General features: G+C 58.9%; 1 protein-coding gene across 1 annotated transcript; it reads right to left on the reverse strand.

Annotated features, from left to right (window-relative positions):
- Positions 1 to 1,496: 1,496 nt before the first annotated feature.
- On the reverse strand, positions 1,497 to 14,901 carry AQP1 (aquaporin 1 (Colton blood group)). The gene is made up of 4 exons (XM_036863765.1): positions 14,461 to 14,901; positions 4,613 to 4,777; positions 4,241 to 4,321; positions 1,497 to 3,565 (listed from the first exon to the last, which is right to left on the reverse strand). The coding sequence occupies exons 1-4, from the start codon at positions 14,848 to 14,850 to the stop codon at positions 3,386 to 3,388; spliced, it is 816 nt and encodes a 271-aa protein (XP_036719660.1). The 5' UTR covers positions 14,851 to 14,901; the 3' UTR covers positions 1,497 to 3,385.
- Positions 14,902 to 19,841: the final 4,940 nt, after the last annotated feature.

Raw genomic sequence — 19,841 nt, forward strand, 5'->3', positions numbered from 1 at the left:
TAAGGAGACAAGCCAAGAAGGGCTGTGAGAGAAAGCCTTGGCACACCTGCACAGGTGGGCTGCCGCAGGCTAGACTGGACCCTGTTTCCATAGCTTGGCCAGCACCCTCCCGTTCATAGCAGCCTGTCCTCAGCCTGGGAGGTGCAGAGACAGTTTGCATGGACTGAGGGCCCAGGTGCCACTCGCAGTGGCCCAGTTCACGCTGGAATAAGAAAGCCTGCTCCGACAGCACTGAACCTCCACAGGCCAAGCCGCCCTTGTATCACCATCAGCAAACCCCCCACCAGAGGGAGGCAGGAACTGTGCATCTCTTAGGAGCAGAGTTGTGATGCCAGGACCTTCCCAGTCACCCCTGACCTGCTCAGCCCACACTCATGGCAACACCTGTCCTTGTGGCCCAGTGAGATATCCAGGTTGATGGTTCTCGGAACCTCCCAGACTCTGGGCCTCCTGTTATTGGGCACTAGGTTTCCCAGTACAGTTGTCTCTGTTTTGAGAAACTAGCCCAAAGTGTGTGTGCATGTCAGGGGGAGTGTCAGGGGCCTGGGTCCAAATGTCAGCTTGGCGAAGATTTGTCCTATTACTGGGGCATGTGCCTGAGTATCCACTCCCCTCCGTCAAGTGAGGGTGTCCATGCCTGCTGAGCCTCCAGCACTGGGGGTGGCCATGGGTGGGAAGGGGTTTTGTAAGCTGAACAGGCCTAGATGGAACCTTTCAGCCCACACTGCCCTTGGGCTACATGGGGGACAGGTGGCAAGGCAGGAACAGACAGAGGGGTCCTTTCCAGGCTTCCTGTCACCCTGGGGGCAGAGGTCAGCCCACTCTGACCTTTCTTCCCTTCTGCCCTGGGGAGACCCCTTAGGAGTCTGACAAAAGCCACAGATCCTCCATGGGAAAATGCACAACCTCACTGAATGTGGCTCATGATTTCAGAGAGGAGGAGCCCTTAGCCCCCCAAGGCCTCAAGGGACTAAGTGGCTTTTCCCCTCTTAGCTACTGCAGGTCATCCTTCCCCAGCCAGCTAAGGCTCCCCTGAGCCTGGCACTAACCTCACTCTGGTGGGCAAGTCTCTCTCCATACCCACCCCTGGGGCTGAGCTCCCCGGGCAAGCCTGTGGGCCCCAGTGCCCAGCCCAGGTGTAGTTGGGTCACAAATGTGAGGAGGGTCAGAGGGAGGGTCACCTGGGAAGTCCCTGGTGCTCCCTGGGCTCTGTTCTTAGGGGTCAGAGGGGAGCCATGGGCTGTCACACTTCATTCCTGCTTTCCCCCATCCATTTCACAGGTCAGAATCAAAAATTAGGGGCAAGACCCTGTGTCTCTCAGATGGAGTTCTGGGTGGGGCTGTGTCTGCTCCCTGAGACCAGGGATCCTGGAGGCAGGAGGGCAGGCAGTGGTTCCCCCTCAGACTGGGTCCCTAGGAGTGGGCCCAAGCTCTCAGACCCAGAGATCCCTTGTGGGAACATGGTGGCAAAAGAAAGAAAACTTCATTCCAGAGAGCTTGGATGACTTATATTACTGTTTATTTTCTTAACATATCATGAAATTCCAAATCCAAAGAGATATGTACGCAGAGCAGACGGATGCAGGGTTCTGGTGTGCAGCAGCCACAACAGGACAGGACGGGTCTGTGCCCTTCTCCCCTCCAGCACAACCCTCACCCCTCCTGGCCCCTGGCCATTGCCCAGGCAGAAGTGCAGAAGCTGGGACTGAGGGGGACCAGTCTCACAGTCCAGGGAGCAGCCAGAGACATGGTCCTGCCTGCTAGGCCTGTGGCCAAATCGTTATCTAGCTGTGGGTCCTTGGGCCTCAGTTTATCTATTAAATGGGCTAGAGGTTTTTGCTAGGAAATGGAGAAGGGAGTGTGTGGATATCATGATGGGTCATGACCATTAAGGGCCTCCTGGTCATCCTGCTGCTTCTAGATACCTGTGTATTGTGTCTCTCAGTTTTTGTCACCATCATGGCCACAGGCACATAGGGAGACCTGCTCTGACCCTGGTGGAATTGAATAGACTGGGTAGATAGCTGCCCCCAAACAGACTGTGCTCTGAATTGTCCTTGGGCTGCAGCCATAGCTACTTCCTCAGGTCAAGACCAACTCTCCCCTCCAGATAAAAGAGGAGGGAAGACTATGACCTGGGCAGCCTGTACAGGTCACCCAGCTGCCCCCAATGCCTCCAAACAGGAGCTCAGGAATAAGGAGGGAATCTGCTCTTCCTCCTCCCTTGGGATCAGCTGGGGGTTTAGAAGCACCCCCAAGTGTCCAACAAGGGCATCTGCCGCCGAGGGCTGATCCGAATCACGGTCATGTGTCCTCAGGCTTGATAACCTTCAGATGACCAAGTGCCCTTTAATAAACGCACCTGCATAATGGTGACCTGTGTCTGCACTGGCAGGAGAAAGTGAAGAACCAAATAACGACGGAGGTGATGCAGTGATAGGTGGAAAAGATCAACTACAACTCAGTGAAGGAATATGGGCATTCCTCCCTCGCCCTCTAAATGACCTTCATTCTACAAGAGCAGCCTCTGTCCAGTGGAACCACTATCAGACCTGCTCCCCCCAGGAACAGGAACTTCCAATGGCTGGATGGTCTGCTGCTCTTTGCTTTGAAACATGTATGCCTATGTACACGTGTTCACATAGGTGTGTAGGTACAACTATATACTTGGCAAGTGGAAGAAGCAGCACTGGTCCAGACTACATCTTCCAGAACCTGCAGTGTGTCTACACTTATAGAATCCTAGAGAGGGGCCTCAGGCCCATATAGCTTTCCCTGTCCCTGCAAGTTTACAGACGGGATCACTGGGGCCCCAAGATTGAGACCTTCGCAAGGTCATGCAGCACATCTAGGGGGGCCCTGGAAGTGAGCCAGGTCGCAAGGACGAGGCTTGTCTGCCACCTGCCCCTACCACTGCACCTGCTGGGATCTTTTCCCCATCAGAGCATCCTTGGGGGCAAGTGCACTTTACAGGATAGAGGGCCATGCCCAAAGGCACAAAGCAATCACAGTGGAGCCCCAGGCACCTGCAGCAGGTGAGTTGGTGAGCAACTTTGGGATGAGGGGGGACTATCTGGCACACCTCCCATCACACTCTGAGGGGACAACTTAGCAAGGTGGGTCCCTCTCTTTCACCTCCTCTGTGACTTCAAGGGAGTGGGTAATTGGAAAATCTTGGTCCCCAGGAAGTCCTGAGGCCAGGAAACAGAGAAAGAGAAAGAAGGTGATAGAAACAGCCCCAAATCAGGCTTGACTATGCAGGTCCTGCGGATCTTTGGGGAGTGACTGAGCCAGCTTGTCAGAGTGTCTATAATACGGATTTCATCCCTCCCCTCCCTCCACCCGCCCCTGCCTCCCCCCACATGGATGCCTGGGCCAGGCCCCCTTATTTGGGCTTCATCTCCACCCTGGAATTGATGTCGTCGGCATCCAAGTCGTACTCCTCCACCTGACCGCTGGTCCACACCTTCACGCGGTCTGTGAGGTCGCTGCTCCGCGGGGCCAGGATGAAGTCGTAGATGAGCACCGCCAGGGCTCCTCCGATGAACGGCCCCACCCAGAAAATCTAGGAACAGAGCAGACGTGCTCAGAGGGCGTCTGATGGGACCTGCTTACCCTGAGGCCCCTGCTGCACCACGCCACCGCCTGGCTTCCCTCCCACCCGTGCCTGAACCCCAGCATCCCCATTCCTGTGCCCCCCATGACTGGCCCAAGGCAGGACTCTGGTAGTGGGCGTCCCCCTGCCTCGGCGCCTGGCGTGGTCAGACCGGCCCCTTCTTGAGGGTGGCCAGTGCCCCACCCTCCCCAGCTTTGAAAAGGCCCCAGAGACAGTCCGGTTTGATCAAAAGCGGCCTGGAAAAGAAACAGCAACAGTGGGAACAGCTAAATCCCTCGGGCACTGACTCTGTGTCGTGCTCAGCTTACAGGTGCCGAGACCTTTGAACTGGGCGGGAAGCAGGCACTCCCACACCCACACCTCCCAGCTCGGGAAACACAGGCACCAAGAGGCACTGGGTCGACATGGGGCAGGTCTGAGCTGGGACGGGAGGCTGGCCTACGTCACCCGAGGCGTGAGCCCACCGGCCCTTTCATCTCAGGTCTCAGCTGCCCTATTTCCTCCACCCTGGCCATCTCCCAGAGCCTCTGTGATGGGACATAATGTCACAGGATGGGGGCGGGTCTTCCATAAGGCACCAAAACCTCCCGCCCACCTCCACGGGGCAGCCCTGCGACCCCTTACCCAGTGGTCCTGGAAGTTGCGTGTGATCACCGCAGAGCCGAAGGACCGGGCGGGGTTAATACTGCAGCCTGTGTAGTCGATCTGTGAGGGGGAAGGGGCGGGGGCAACAGGGGAGGAGACACAGAAACAGAGACAGAGGGAGAGGGAGAGAGAGGGTGACACGGAGAGAGAGGACCAGAGAGGAAACAGACAAGTGACAGACCCAGAAAGATGGTCAGGAGGTCCCTGCGCTTTCCTCTCCCAGGTAGGCGGTCCCCCCACCCCACGACATGAGCCCTGTTGGGGTCCCACCCACTGTCCTGACAGGACGCCACAAAAGCCTGGCTCTGCCCTCCCCACCTCCACCGCCACCGGGGAAGGTCCCGCACTCACGGCCAGCAGGTGCCCCAGGGCCACAGAGAGGCCGATGGCGAGCGGGGCCGAGCCCCCGAGGTCCCGGCGCCTCCGGTCCGTGGTGGCCAGCACGCACAGCACCAGCTGCAGGGTGCCGATGATCTCGATGCCCAGGCCCTGGCCCGAGTTCACGCCAGGGGCCAGCTGTAAGGGAGAGGGGCAGTAAGAACTGCGTCCCAGGGCCCCCAGGCCCGGGCACCCAGGGCCAGACCCTCAGTGCCTTCAGAGCCCATCGCATCAGCCCCTGGCAAGGCCACACTCAAGCACATACAGCCATTAGTGGACCTTGTCCCCTCCCACACCTGTTGAGGAAGCGCCAGCTTGGCCTAAACACTGTGGCACTCTCTCTGGAGGCCGGAGAAGCCTGGGGTTGCTGGGGGGCAGGGCTTCTGCATCCAGCTACATCCAGGCCGGGGTACCCTGGTGGTACCAAGGCCATAGGCGACAGGTGAGCCCTAGACATGGGAGGAGATGGTTAGGGACATTCAGGGACAATTAAAGAAGAGAAGAAAATGGGTGGCAGGGCCCAGCTGGAGACATTGTTTCTTACTCCAAAAGGCTTGAACATTCCCCCCCATCCTCTGCTGCATCTAAAATTCCCAAAGATGGGGAGGGCCTTCCTCAGTTAGCTGGCCACAGTTCCCTGTGTCCTTCTCACCCTTGAGCCTACGTCCCTTGCATCCCCACCCTCTGTCTCCTTCCCCACCTCTGTCTGTCTCTCCCCTGGTCCAGTGTCTCTCTCCCATTTCCTCTGAGCCCTGCCCTCCCTATCTGCCCCCTCCCTGGCCCTCCTGGCCCAGAGCCCCTCCCTCTCTCTGGCCACGCGGGCCGCACCACCACCGTCTGGCTCCCACTTGCTCCTGGGCCACTTTTAGAAACATGACTCATGGAAAAAGAAGGGAATGGGAGCTGCTGTGAGGTCACCGGAGCCCTCCCTCTGCAGCTGCACCAGGGAGACCCCTCCCCAGGGAGCCCCTGCACCTTCCCGCACATGAGGGTCCCAGGGGCCAGATATGCCCACACAGGGGAGCTGGGCCATGTCAGCACAAGTCCCCCCACAAAGATGCCTGGATGTGGCCAGGAGGCTGCCTTCTCCCAGGCCGGTGTGTCCAAATAAGACTGAACTTGAAGTCTCATCCGGAGGGTAGGGGAGTGGGGCTGTCCCCAAGGCCACAGGGCATTTTGCAGAGTCCTAGGTGGAGGGCACTCCACCACCATCCAGAGGTTTTCTCAGCCCCACCCTGAGGCCATCCTACAAGAACAATTCTCTTCCCGCCTTTGTCTGCAGCCCTGGGTCACAGGGAAAGTGACTCACATCCCCTCCCCTGTGTTGCAGCCCCAGCTCTGGGCCTTTCCTGGCCGACCCCAGGGCTGCAGCCCCTCAGCTCAGCCAGCCCTCTGGGCAATACCCAGTTTTCTTCACACCTCAACGTGGGGCTGTGGAGGCAGAAACCCTGAGTTCAGGTCCTTGCTCTCCTATTTGCTGGCACCATGACTATGGCCTCCGCCCTCTCTGGTCCTCAGTTTCCCCATCTGTAAAATAGATCTAAATTTCCCTTCCCATTCTCCAGAGAGGCCAGAGGTTCTAAGGCTGTGGGGACAGTCTTGGGGCATTTGGGAAGGGCTGCAGAGGCAGGAGGGATCAGGATAGTTGCTGTGGCTTTGTTCGGGCTCTTTCTCATCTCCTCCCCAGGAATGGGGTAGGGGGACAGGCAGAAGGGGAGAGGCTCTGCTGCCCAAGAGTGTGGAGATGGGAGTGAGGCCTCCCTGGAGCCGGGACAGGCTCCTTGGAGGCGAGGCTGGTGAGGACGGGCAGCTTGTACCCATGCCCATCACACTCACACCTGCTGTTACCCTCCGCATCTGAGCGCTCAGGAAGTCCAGGGCTCCTCCTCACACTCTCTCCTTTGCTCTCCAGGCTCCGCATAATTGCTAGCTGGCAGGAGTCCTGAAACCAGCCCCTCCACACTGATTAATGGAGCCATTGCTCTAAGTGGCTCCTGCTTCATACTCCCCATCCCCACCACACTCTCCTCACAGATGTGGTCTGGGCAAGCTCATTTCCGCCCCCCCCCACCCATTCTTAAGCAGGTCTGAGCATCCCAGCCCCTGCTCTGCCCAAGGACACCACTTTTCATGCAAAGTGAGCAGAGCAGGGGGCCTGGTGCCATGACCTGTCCACAGGAAGTGACACCTGCCCTGGGAACCCTAGGATGTACCCTTTCCTAGCTGCCCAGAGCCCTTAGAACCTGACTGCCCAGAACCACATGGGTTAGTAAACTTCCTCTCCCCAAACCCATTACCACTACCACCAGCAGCAGGAAGATTCCCCTGATTGTTTCCATGTCTATGACCTTCTCTCTTTCAACTGCCAAAGCACTGTGTTACTTACATCTGAAAAAAAAAAATTGATAACTCAAAATCGGAAGGGATAGTTAAAAGTCTGTTGAAACTTGATGTCCAGAAAAGAGCAAGTAAAAATTCAGACCCTATGTTCCTGTTTACAACTATTAAATTTGACACAATTGCTTAAATAGGGCTAATCCCAGTCAAAAAAAAAAAAAATGTTTGCACATCCCCAGGTAGTTTTGGCCCAGTCCAGATCTTATATTTCACTGATGAAGGCCCCCCCAAAAAAAAAAAAAAATGTAACAATCAATTTTCTGAACACAAGTATAAAAAACAGAAAAATCCACACATTTAGTTAAAGCATCAGAAAGATGCAGGCTCTCCATTTTTGTATCAAACCCATTGAAGCCCACTCTCAAGGCCCAATTCAGACTCAACTAGCACCAAGAAGTTTTCTTGGGTCCCTGGCTAGAATTAACTTCTGCTGCCACTCTGCCGAGCCCTCACTGAACGGCCTGCATATCTTGCAGAGAAGTAACCTTTCTGCCTCCTGTGTGGGTGCCTCAGACCCCCTGGCCTGGGAGCTCGGTGGGGACAGAATGGGGACACCGTCTCATCTCCCCGCCCAGACCTCAAAGGGGACGCTCGCTGTGTGGTGACAGAAGTAGCAGACGATGCTAATTTTCTAGCATTTCCACCCTCTCTAGAGGCAGCCAGGGAAGCCCTCTGGAGCTTGGCAGGGCTGGTTCATTTGCTTTCTAACTGGGAGACCACAGGCCAGTCATTGGTCTCTGTGGACCTTGCAGGGCAGCCTGCTCAAGGCTCTGTGAGATGACAGACAAGGAGGCCAAGGCCCAGGAAGGAGAGAGCGAAGTCAGAATCCTTGCTCCGGGGGTCTGTGCCACCCACATTCACAGGCCAAGGTGCGGGCTACCCACAGGTTGGGCTAAGGGTCCTGACGATTCCCAGCTTGGCCTGAGGAGCTGGCAGAAGATGCTCTGTAGCTGCCAGGGTGTCCCAGGCACCAGGGTGGCACAAGGCTGACCTCTCCAGGAATGGGCCTGGAACACTCCCCACTGCCCTTGGGCAGGATGACCAAAGTAGCTTCTAAGGGCCAGGGCCCCAGCTTGGCCTGGGCACCATGGCGTCCCACCCTTGGGGAACAGCAGGTCCCAGAGCCAGGCCCGGCTGTGGCTCTGGGCATCCACTCTCAAAGAACAGGGGAGGGAAGACATTGAGGCCTGCCCCACACACCCACTGCCTCTAGCACTCAGCACTCCCAGTGAGGGGGGCATCGGTGAGCCCCCCAACGTCACCCCTCCGTGACTGTTCCGGCATGCACGTGCCTCTGAGGATCCACGGCTTTGTGTGCCTCTGTGTGTCTTTGTAGATTGGTATCTGTGGGTGACCACATGTGTCCAGGTGTGACTCTTTCCTTTTCTTTTTCATTAGACATTAAGAGGTTTATTAGACAACAAGTAAACAAAAAGTCTATCCAAGAGTTACAAAAGTTCTCAACCTGTACGCACTAAACAATACAACCTAAAAATATATGACACAAAAATTGACAGAATTACAAGAAGAAAATGATCAGTCCACTACCAGAGTGAAAGGGTTTAACAACCCTCTCTTAGAAACTGATGGAATGAAGAGTCAAAAAATATGAATAGCATGAACAGGGAAGATTTGAACCACACAATTAACAAGTTTGATTTAAGGAAAATGCGTAAGCCCTGCACCTCCATATTTGAGAAGATACCCTCTTTTTCAGCCCACATGGGACATTCAGATAAACTAATCATGTATCGGCCAGATGCATCTCAACTGTCTCTGAAAATCCTTATCACGCAGGGTGCCATCTCTTACGGAGGTGGGCTTCGCGGAGGCTGGGACAGGGCTCTCTGTGTGGCCCTAGATGTTCATCTTGTGTGTCTGATGCATTTCTGAGTGTGTCACCCTGTCCCTGTGTGTTGCACTCCCACACACAAGTGCCACTACTGGCTGGGGACGGAGGAGAAGGGAAGGAAGCCCCCTTGAGTAAGAGAGAGAGGCAGGTCTCAAAGAGCTCTTTATTTGCTCCCAGAAGCCATTTCATCTTCCTGACAAGAAACAATACACAAAGCAACGGCTTCCTCTTCCCTTCCTCACTTCAGGGCAGCCCTGCCCTCCTGCCCGGGAAAGGAAGAGGTTCCATTGAGGACCACCCTCCTAGGGTCCCAGGGCCTGAGTGGAACCACCCAGGCTTGAGAGTGTGCTTCATGCCCATGTATGTGTGCCCGTGTGCCATGTACCATTGCGTGTGTGAGTGCACGTGTGGGTACTGGTGCAGCATAAATGTGTGCAATTTGGAGCAGCAGAGATAATCAAGGGCTGGAGGCAGGAGGCTGGGGGGTCCTGCCTGCCATCATCTGCTGTGCAACCTAGGCACGTCTCCATGCCTCTGTGGGCCACGGTTTCCTTACCAGTAAAATAGAGGCCTCAGCCCAGATTCTAGCCCCAGACCTTGTCCAGGATTCCTCCCCGCCTGACGTGGGACCCCGGCCCCCAAGACCTGCGGTCACCCTCCGGGCCAGGATCCTGAGTGCAGGATTCTCACATGGCCATCTGAACCGCTGGTCTCCACATGGCACGGAGCCTGTTATAGGACCTCCCACCCACCTGTAACCGCCCGCCCGATGCACTCCACAGACACACGCCCCAGAGCAGCCGGCTGCCTGACAGACCCTACTTGCACAGTCCTGATGACAGGGAGCTTATTGACTTGGGGGCTGCCCTTCCCCAATTTTTAAAAAAAAAAGCGTCTTTCTTTACACTGAGCAGACACCTGCCTCTGGTTGTCCCGATGGTGGGATTTCAGGCACTGAAAGGAAGTGCTCATAGGAATGGGCATTTCCCAGCCTTTTCTACCCTCTTCTGAGTTGAGGTTTTCCAGCCTCAGGGTGCGCTTGCCCGTTGGACTGTAGCTCCTTCCTTGTGTAAAGACAGCCCCTCACTTACCCCCTGGGCACCACCGTGGGTAAGGAGCCCCTCTGGACCCCAGAGAGAGGCTCTGGCTGAGGGGACCCTGGGCCAGGACAACGTTTCCTTGCCCTTACCTGCAGGTATGTGGGCTCAGCCCACGCCCATTCAGGAGACCCCAGACCCATCGGTGCTTCCAGAGGGCAAGGACCATGGCCCCCCAGGGGGCTCTGCCAGCAAGAACCAAGGGCTCCCTGTGCGCCCAGGAAAGCTTGCCCAAACCAGTCTTCAAGGGCTCCCTGTGCGCCCAGGAAAGCTTGCCCAAACCAGTCTTCAAGGGCTCCCTGTGCGCCCAGGAAAGCTTGCCCAAACCAGTCTTCAAGGGCTCCCTGTGCGCCCAGGAAAGCTTGCCCAAACCAGTCTTCAAGGCGAGGCAGGGGGCATGTTTGACCTGCATGGGGAAAGCCCTGGTGGGTAAGGCTAAAGGCACCCCTGCTGGGCGGGGCCCCAGAGAAAGCGCGGACCACTACTTGGGCCTGAGATCAGGTTGGGGGGAGACAGCGTGGGATTGGCCTGCAGTGAGCTAAAGGCTCCAGGTGTGAGGGGAGGCTGTGACCTGGGGACGGGGGAGTCAAGGCAAGTCCCCTTAGACCGAGGGAACCCGGCGGGCCATGTCCCCTCTCAGAGCGTAGCTCCTTCACATGAGGATTCCCACAGCGAGCCCTGGCTAGGGCCAGGCGTCAGGGTGGGCAACGTGGGGCGGGCAGGGCTGCTCTGAGGGCTCTCATAGGGGAAAGAGCCTAAGAATTCTCCGTGGTAAGGGAAGTCTCCACCGCAAAGCTCCTGCCCCGCTCTGTGCCCTCCCCCTCATCTGGTTCTGGCTGGAAACAGTAATTATACGTCCCATCAGTGGCATCACCACCCAGCCCCCAGCCCCCTCCCTGGGCAGGGCCGTCGGAAAACTGGCTTCCCTTTCCCCCAGCCCACCCCCAGCTCTGGGGGAGGCAGAGGGCCCTCAACTCTGGAAGAACCGGTGGCATGGGGAAGGGGGCGTTAGGGAGAGGGGGGGTGCTCTCATTCTGTGGCTGGGGAAACTGAGGCCCAGGAAACTGGGGAAGTGGGAACTTTGGGGCTAAAGGCAGGCCCTGGATGCACCATGTAGAAACAGTCCCCAGGCAGTCAGGCCCAGAATCAATGGGGCTGAGAAAAGACCCCCAAATAAGGGAAGTGTGCGCTGTGCCTGAGCCCCCGAAGGGGCTGAAATCAGAGGCTCTGGATGGCCTGGCATCCAGTCCCCTCTTGGACGCAGGTCGACACTGGCCTGAACCCTGAGCCCTCACCTCTCTCCAGAGCTCCAGCCTCCCACCATAACCCCCCGTCAGCCACACCCCACAACTCTCAGGACATGACCTCCTCTACCTAGAAGCCCCTTCCCCCCACCCCGGAGTCTTCACATTCAGGCTCTCACGGCACCTCCTCCCTGAAGCCCTCCTGGCCCTCACCACAGCTCAAAGTCAGAAGTTCCCAGGTGCCCTGATACCTCTTATCGCACCGGCCTCCTGCCCCCTATCACGGACAGATGTGCACCAGGCTTATCTTGCACAGGACCATGGGCTTCCCAGGGCAGGGATTGGGCTGACTCAGCCCTGCATTCAGTCTGCAGCAGTGACCGTCACGTTTATAGGGCGAGCAAGCCAGAGAGGGGAAGAGGGAAAAGAGCAGGCGAATGGTCCAGATTCCAAGGTTCAGGAGCATCTTCGACTTCCCAGAGCCCAGCCATACCTTGCGATCTCCCCTCTCCACAGATGGGAGCTGGGGCCACACAGACAAGCTTGCTTGCATGAAATCACACAGGGTATTAGTAGCTGAGCTAGGGCAGGGCAGACCTGTCACCGACCCCTGCCTCTGAGCCTCTCACTCTAGGAACAAAATCAGGGTTTGGCTCTGAGAACTAGCCAGGATGCGCCAGGCTGGATAGAGGTCCCTGGTCCCTCTGGGGCACATCCTGAGCCTTGACTCAGTGAGGAGAAAGTTGTCCCCAGCATGTCCCCGGGGGATACCCCCTGACTCATTCCAACCACTTCCTGCCACTTCTTTCCCTATTTTCCTTGGAAATCTCCATGCCAACAATGGGTTTGGGCTGGGGTGGGGCTCGGGACTCAAGGGGCTGTGGGAGCCTCCCCCAGAGCCTGGAGGAAAGAGTGTGTCACCTGTGTAGGCTGGTCTCTGCCCCTCTTGAGGTATTGAGGCCACCTGCCAGGTCTCTTCAGATCCCAGGTTCAGTGTTCTGGACCCCTTTCCTGTTCTTCAGCCCAGGACTTGTGCTTCTGGACCCCGAACTTCCATGGTGTGGCCAGGGCAGTCCCTGGGCCCCTACCACAGCCCTCAGTGCCCTTATGTTCAGCATGGCCCCTCTTGGGCTCCTGTTAGGCAGACCTTCCTGGGAAGAGTGATAAACTCAAGTCCACAAAGTAAGCTTGTTAGTAGTATGGGTGTGGCCAAGAGATATCAAGAGACCTAGGTCCCCTCTTGGAGGCTCAGCGTTCTCAACTCCGAGAAAACTCAACAAGTTAGCAGTAGCCAGGCCTTGAACCCAACTTGCCTGCTTCCCCGCCCAGGGCTGGGCCCCTTTTTCTCCCCCTTCTGCGACCCATCCAGCTCAGGTATTGGGGTGACTTTGGAAAATGGAGCCTTGCGAGGGAAAGGGACACTAAGGCAGGGTGTGGCCACATCAAGATGGCACAGAGGTAGGTGCTTGCCCTCCTCGAGGCTGCCTGGGATGCCCACGTGAGAGAGCAAAGTCGGCCAGCAGATGCCTGTCCTGCCTGTCCCTTGAGAGGGAAGGTCAAGAGGGGGCCAGAAGGCCCAGGGAGACTCAACTCCTCCCCTAGGAGGACCCATTCCCAATCCCCGTCGTGCCCAGCTGAGCCCCAAGGTGATCCTGACCCTACCCAGTGCGCACTCCCCGAAGTCACCCGGCTCTGCCCCCACTGGAGAGACAGGCCTGGAGGGCCTTACATCCACCGTGACCACATCTTCCCCGACTAAAGTCTAAACTCCAGGCCGCAGGGCTAACCTTCAGTCTTAGGCTGGGTGAGGTGTCACTGTGACAGAAGAAGTGCTAATCCCTCCTTGGCAGGGTCACGCCAGCTGCCTCTGCACAGACCTCGCCAAGACTCCCCCTGCTGCAGCACCGGGATCTGAACTTTGACTGGGAAGCAAGAGGGCAGTTGCTTCTCTAATCACCCACGGCTCTCTCTGCAGAGCCCCTGGCCGGCTCCCTTACTCTCCCACACCGGCCTGCCCGGCCCAGGCCCCGCCAGTCTCGACCTGACTTGCTTCCTCCTCTCTGCTCTTTTGCCTCTCTCCCTCCCTGTGGAAACACCCTCTCGGGTGCTCTGAGACCTCCTCCAAGCCTTACTCAGCCTCTCAGGCCAAATTTCCCCCTGCTGTGGCCCAAGCCAGGTCTGAGTTTGCACTTGGCTGAGGGTCTGGAAAAGCCCAGGTCCGCGACAGCAGGCAGCTGCCGCCAACGGCCAATTAGCTGTGCTAAGCGGCCCGGGAGGAATTCTTTTCCGCGGCTCCTACCCAGTCCCCCACATCTGCTTCTCATGAGTGCCCCCAGGCCAGGCCCCATTCAAGCCGCGAGCGGTGGGCGCACGCAGGGACACACGCACCCCCGGGGACGCTCACACAGCAGCACTCACGTGCTCACAGACACACTTCCAGAAGTAGTGGAGCCAGCTGCCACAGACTTGGAGACCCATGCCGGCACCCACGTGCACACACCGTTCACAGACACAAACACACGCGCCACACCTCTCTGTGTCTGGTGACAGAGAGTGGACCCAGATAGGAGGCAAGGTGTCACCCGCTCCGGCCCCCCCGCCGCCCGCCCCGCTTGCTGTAATCCAGGAAAGCCACCTGCAGGCTGTCCAGAAAGTGTTTTCACCCCCCATCTTTGTCTCATTCCCGGGGCCAGAAGAGCAAGAGGAGCTTTTTCGTTGAAGGCAGTGTGTTTGGGGGACCTGTGTGGCTGCCTGGAAGCTTGAGTGACCCCCCCTCCAGGGGAGTCCTGCTCACACAGGACTGTGTGACCAGCTGCAGAACATGCCGGGCAGGTGGTGCAGGGAGGCTGGGGACAGCGGGCAGGGTGTCCCCAGGGTCCAGGCTGCACAGGGAGAGAGCTGCTGCACAGGCAGGGCTGGGGAGTGGCGGGACAAGAAACCACAGCCCAGGGGCGAGGAACTGCTGGCTCAACTGTTAGCTTATTCCCCACAACAGAGGCCCGCAGGGGACATGGGCAAGACCATTATGCTGGGTCTCAGTTCCCCACAGTGCCTGGCAGGAAACAGGCTCTGGATGGCAGGCGTAGCTGACTTCCAGTCCCAACTCTGCATGACCTCCAGCAACCTCTTGTCCTCTCTGTTCCTCAGTGTCCCCATCTGCACAATGGGCGGAGGATGAGACCAGCGCCGCCTCAGCACTGAGCCCCCAGAGCCTGGGGCCACCCCACTCACCGCGTTTAGGCCGAGCGAGTTGTTGGGCAGGGAGGAGGTAACGCCCGAGAGGATGGCAGTGGCGACGATGGCCCCCACGCACTGGGCCATGATGTACATGACAGCCCGGAGGACACTTATCTGGCAGCTGAGCAGGAGCCCCAGCGTGACAGCCGGGTTGAGGTGGGCTCCGCTGATGTGGCCCACGCTCTGGGCCAGCGTGGCAATGCTCAGCCCAAAGGCCAGTGACACCTTCACATTATCCTGGACGGCACCTGTCGTCTGGTTGCTCTTTATCGGGTACTGGAAGCCCAGGGCAGAACCGATGCTGATGAAGATGAAGAGGGTCATGGCCAGGAACTCGGCCACCACTGCCCTCCAAAAGAGCTTCTTCTTGAACTCGCTGGCCATGCTGGCAGGGGGCTTGGCTGGAGACCGCTGCCTGGTGCTCGCCTCCCTCCGAGAGCTGAGCCACAGCCCGGCCTGGGCCTATTTATAGGACCCTGGGGGGAGGAGAAGGGGGGAGCACAAAGGGAGGAAGGCCTCTCCTTGCTCGTGGCCCGCCCCACACCGCATGGGCCTCCTCTCAGCGATGGATGCAGACACAGCTCTGCTGTCAGCCTGCCAACTTCTTTTCCCTTCCTCCTCTCTCCCCTCCCTCCCTCTTTTCCTCCGCCCTCAGCCCTGCCCAGCCCAAGGAGGCAGGCAGGAGGCAGCCACTGCTCTAATAGGCTTTGAGAAATTCCTCCAAGTTGGCCCCGCTCAGAGGGCCAGAGAAATCCAGGTGTCCCCGCCCTGTGTGCAAAGCTCAGGGGGTGCCCGAGGACAAAGCCAGGCGCTCCAGATGGATGGGGCGGGGTGAGCGCCTGGGTTCAGCAGGTAGACATTGCCCTCCTGGAGGCGGGCACCATGACAGTGCTGGCCTGGCATCCCCATCCCGCCTCAGAGTGAGATTAGTCTGGAGTCCACAGGCCCAGGGGTCCCCAGGGGCAGTCTGGGCCTCCCACACCTGGCCCAGACCTGGCCACTGGATGTCACTGTAGGAATGGCCCAGAGCCCCCAGCCCCACCGGCCAGGCCTCAGGTGATGGGGACACGGAGGCATCAGAGGGTGCAGAGAGCTTGTCCGTGGACCACCCTCCACTCTGTGTGGTCAAGGGCAGGCCTGAGATCAGTAAGAATTTGAAAGGCCCCCATGCTGGGAGCCCTCCAGCTTCTGAAGCAATTTGAGCAAATGATTTCGGGGCAGGTGTGGGAAGATGAGGGCAGGTGAGGACTTTCCTCTCAAAGACTGTCAAGCTGGCAGAACACGGGGGAGACAGAAGGAATGGCAGCCTAACCTGGAGACTGGAAAGCCTGGGAGGGAGAGATGGGGGAGAAAAGGAGGGAGCACGAAAGGGAGAGGCAGAGAGACACGGACAGAAAAGGAAGAAGAAAAGGAGACAGAGAGAGAGACAGGAAGAGAGACAGAGAGAGAAGGAAGGACAGAGAGAAGTAGAATCAGCAAAAGTGGAAGTGAAAGGGATAGATCCCCAGACAGAGACAGGGAGACGGGTCAGGGCTGAGGAAGAGAGACAGAGAGCACAGAGGGTGAAGAGACAAACTGGAAGGAGGGGACACAGGACTGGACCCAGAGGCAATAATCCAAAAGAGAAAGATGAGCGAGCAGAGGGGAGGTGGGGGGCAGGGGGTCAGACAACACCCCGAGCAGGGGGAGGGGAATGGGCTGCTCTGCAGGCCCCGTCCTGCAGTCCCACCTGTGCCCCGTGCATCCCCATGCCAGAGGCCCAGCGGCAGCCAATGAACTCAGCAAGAAACTGGACTCCTGGGCCAGGAGCACGGTCAGGAGACCCAGGCCACCAGCCTGCTGCACATTATTCTGTGAGAAGAGGAGCCAGGTGGGGTCCTGGGTGAGGTGGGGTCCTGGGTGAGGTTGGGCCCAGGAGGGAGGGGCCTCCCCGGCCCTCTCCTCCCTCCCCTGCCTGCCTTACCATAGCCCTGCACCAGAATGCTGGCTTCTCCCCATTTTACAGGTGGGAAGATGAGGCCCAGTGAGGGGAAGGACTTCTCTGAGCTCTGTGTGTGTCCAGGGACCATCTGCAGAAGATGACGCTAGACCCCACTGACCTCCGTCCTGCTTGGCTGCAGCGCACCAGGGCTGCCCTCCCCCTGGCGATGACCCCCCAGAGATCAGCCCGGTGTTTGCCGGGAGCAGGAGGCCCACCGGGTTAGGGGTGGGGGAGATGTGTGCACCTGAGCGTCTGTAAGTGCACGACAGGGTGGATGTGAGGCAGGGAGCTAGCACGGTGGCTAGCGGGCCCTGCCTGCCCAGAGAGCCCGGTGCCCAGAGGTAATCGGTGCCTTATTTAACCATCCAAGGGAGGGAGCCGGCCCCACTAGGACACTTCCGGGAGCCTCTTCCGCATCCTTCACTCTGGGCAGGCCTGGCTCAGCTCTCCGTGCCCCAGGAGGCTCCTCACGCCCTGACCCTGGCCCCATGGCCTGGTGGCCACCATGCCCCGTGATGAAGTGTTCTCTGGTCAGTTCCGAGCCTCCGACCAGAGCTTCCGCCACGTGGCTGGGATTCCCTGACTCTGAGGCTTTGGCGGATGGCCTTGCTTCCCCTCAGACCGGGCTCTGAGGGCAAGGCTGGGGCGCACCTCAGAGCAGGGTCTTCCGGAGCAGGACCATTCCCTTCAGGCCACGGGCTCCCTGTCCACCGAGGAGCACACACCCTCTGCTTGGTGCAGGGACTAGTTCTGACGGTGGTAGGTGCTGGGACCCAGCCAGGAGCGCCTGAGGAAGGCAGCAGGGGGAGAGCTGGCCCCGGAGGGGCCACTAGACTCAGGCTGGTGTCGGGATGCAACACCCCAGAGACAAGAATCGGAGCCTGCGTGGGCCTGTGTATGCTCCAGGCTCTGTGAGAGTGTCCACGGGCCAGGTCAGAACCCAGGCAGCAGAGGACACATCACGTGCTACTGTGCATGCGGGTGACAGTCACCTGGGAAGTACTAATTCATCCGACAAATAATTACTTAGCCCGTGTCACGGCCAAACACTGTTCTGGGCACTGGGGGAGACAGCTACGAACGAAGTGGCCCAGCTCCTTGAGCCCCTGAAGTGCTCCTTCTAGCACATGAGCCTGCAGGCTCTGTGGGAGTGGCTGGGGTCACGCGTGTGTGAGCGTGGACTTGCTGGATGGCCATGTCTGTCTGGAGTGGGGCAGGAGACGGGGGACACAGGGGTTTTGACAAAGCACTTTTGCCCAGGCAAATCAGGCACCCGCTAATCTCAGGATGATACGAGGGTCCTCAGTGCAACACCCCCCGAAACCCCTGCATTTCCTGCCCCCTCTCCCAAGTCAGCATGGCATCTGCCTTAAATGCCACCATTATAGCTACATTCCTTTGGATGAAGGCACTGCCGTCACCAGGAGGCGCCATCAGAACGCAGGCATCTCCAGAATAATGCCCACCTCATTCACCCGCCATCTCCCATAATGGAAAAGGGCCTCTGTGGCCATTTCAATGGGGAAAGGGGAGCCCCAGACCCAAAAAGGCCCCAAACCCCTCCATCTCCTCCCTGGTCTGCCACAAATCTGGGCCAACCAGGGAAAGAAGGAAGGAAGCAGCCTTTGTCTGAGGGTCCATCCTCACCACAGCCCTGGGAGGCTCGGAGGGTAAGCGCTTTGCCAAGGAACGGCAGAGCTGGGGAACTCAGGAACCCCAGTCTGGTTCTCTGCCTGCCTATCAGGAAGGGCCCTGATGGACCCGGGTACCAGATGGAAACCCCAGCTCTGCTGGGCCAGGAACAAAGACAAGGGCAGGGGAAGCTGGCCCCGGAGGAACTAGGATGAGGGAGGGGTGGGAGTGAGAGGACCATCTTCACCATTCCCGCGTAATCAGGGTGGGAGGGGGCGAGGGGGTTGGTGGGGAAGGGAGCATCGGAGCAGCTAGGAGAGGCCAGAGCTGCCCCTGTGGTCCCGCCAGCCGGTGAGCTCGGGCCCTGTGAAGGACACCACACCCACCCAGCTCCCCTTCCGGTGCGACCTGACTCAGCAGGCTCCGCGGCCCTCCCACGGGCAGCGGCGTGGGCCCAGCCTCCAGAGCCCACAGGCTTGAGCCAGGCTAAAGAAGGGAGGCTACCCCCTCCCCAACTCCCGAGGCGGGGCTGGAGGCCACTGGGCCTGGGCACTGTCTGGCCCTGCCAGAGCAACGGTCTCAGCGAACGCTTTGCCAGACGAGCCATATTCCTGCCGTGTCTACAAGACCCGCATTCCAGTCAGAGCCGGCTGTTCCAGGGCCACTTGGTTCCGGTCCCCACCCGGATCCAGCGGGAGAGGCCCAGCTTCGTCCAGAGCTGGACGCACAGAGCCTCACATGCTGGCCAAGGATCCGGCCCTCGGGCTGTGTGGGGAGAGGACGCCCATGGGTGTGGCCGCAGCTGTCACTCTCTTGGCCAGAAGCTTCTGTGCAGCACGGGGCAGAGGGACGGAGGGGACAGACCCTCCCTTCTGGGCCGCCAGGGATTTCCCACCCACAGTCTGAGTTGTGGGGAACAATGACTTCATTCCCCCCAGGAGGCCCACCGGGAAGATGGAGCTTGAGGTAGGAGGAGACGCCGACAGCCGACTGGCCATGACCACCAGCAGCTTGGATGAATTTCCCCAAATTCCTCCCTCAGACTTCTCTGAATCATGGCCGAGAGCACTGGTGGAGGGTGGGAATACGGGCCAAAGTCCCTGCGGGTCTTGGAGAGGGTGGCGAAGAACCAATGAACACCCCCTCCTGGAGAAACCCTCTGGTCCTCCCAGCTCTGCCCCTCAACAGGGCACTGGCTACCATCCCACCCTGACCTTGATCTAGGCTGCCCGGATGGGGCCTGTCTGCCCCCGCTGCCCAGGAGGCCTGCGCCAGAAGCGAGGATTTAGCACCAGGGTGAAGTCACTGTTCCTGGGAGGTGTGGCCATTCCCCACAGAGGGGGAGCAGAGGCGGGACCCAGGCCCAGAGCACAGAGACCAAAACAGAGACTCCAACTCCTTGGCCGTGTCCTCAAGGCTCTCCACTCACCACCCTGGGGCACACTTGTCACCACCCCTTCCCAGCCCCAGACAAGGGCCCGGGCTCCCGTGCCACCAGGCTCACTGCCCCCAGATGTTTGCACGTGCGCTCTTCCTTCTCCTTCCCCGCTGCACCAGCCTTCTCTGACCCCTCCTCCACAGTAGCACCCACAGCTACAGCAGTGAGCTCACCCCAGCCTGGGCTGTCCCCTCCTGACCCCAGGGGGCGAGGCTGAGCCCGAGGGCCTGGGTCTTCTCCTTCCCCATCCACCGTGCCCCCAGCAGAGCTGAGTGCAGGGCTGGGCACAGGTGGGATGATCTTGGAACCATCTGCTGTCTGACT

Source organism: Balaenoptera musculus, chromosome 9, assembly GCF_009873245.2.
Source record: "Balaenoptera musculus isolate JJ_BM4_2016_0621 chromosome 9, mBalMus1.pri.v3, whole genome shotgun sequence".
Lineage (NCBI taxonomy): Eukaryota > Metazoa > Chordata > Mammalia > Artiodactyla > Balaenopteridae > Balaenoptera > Balaenoptera musculus.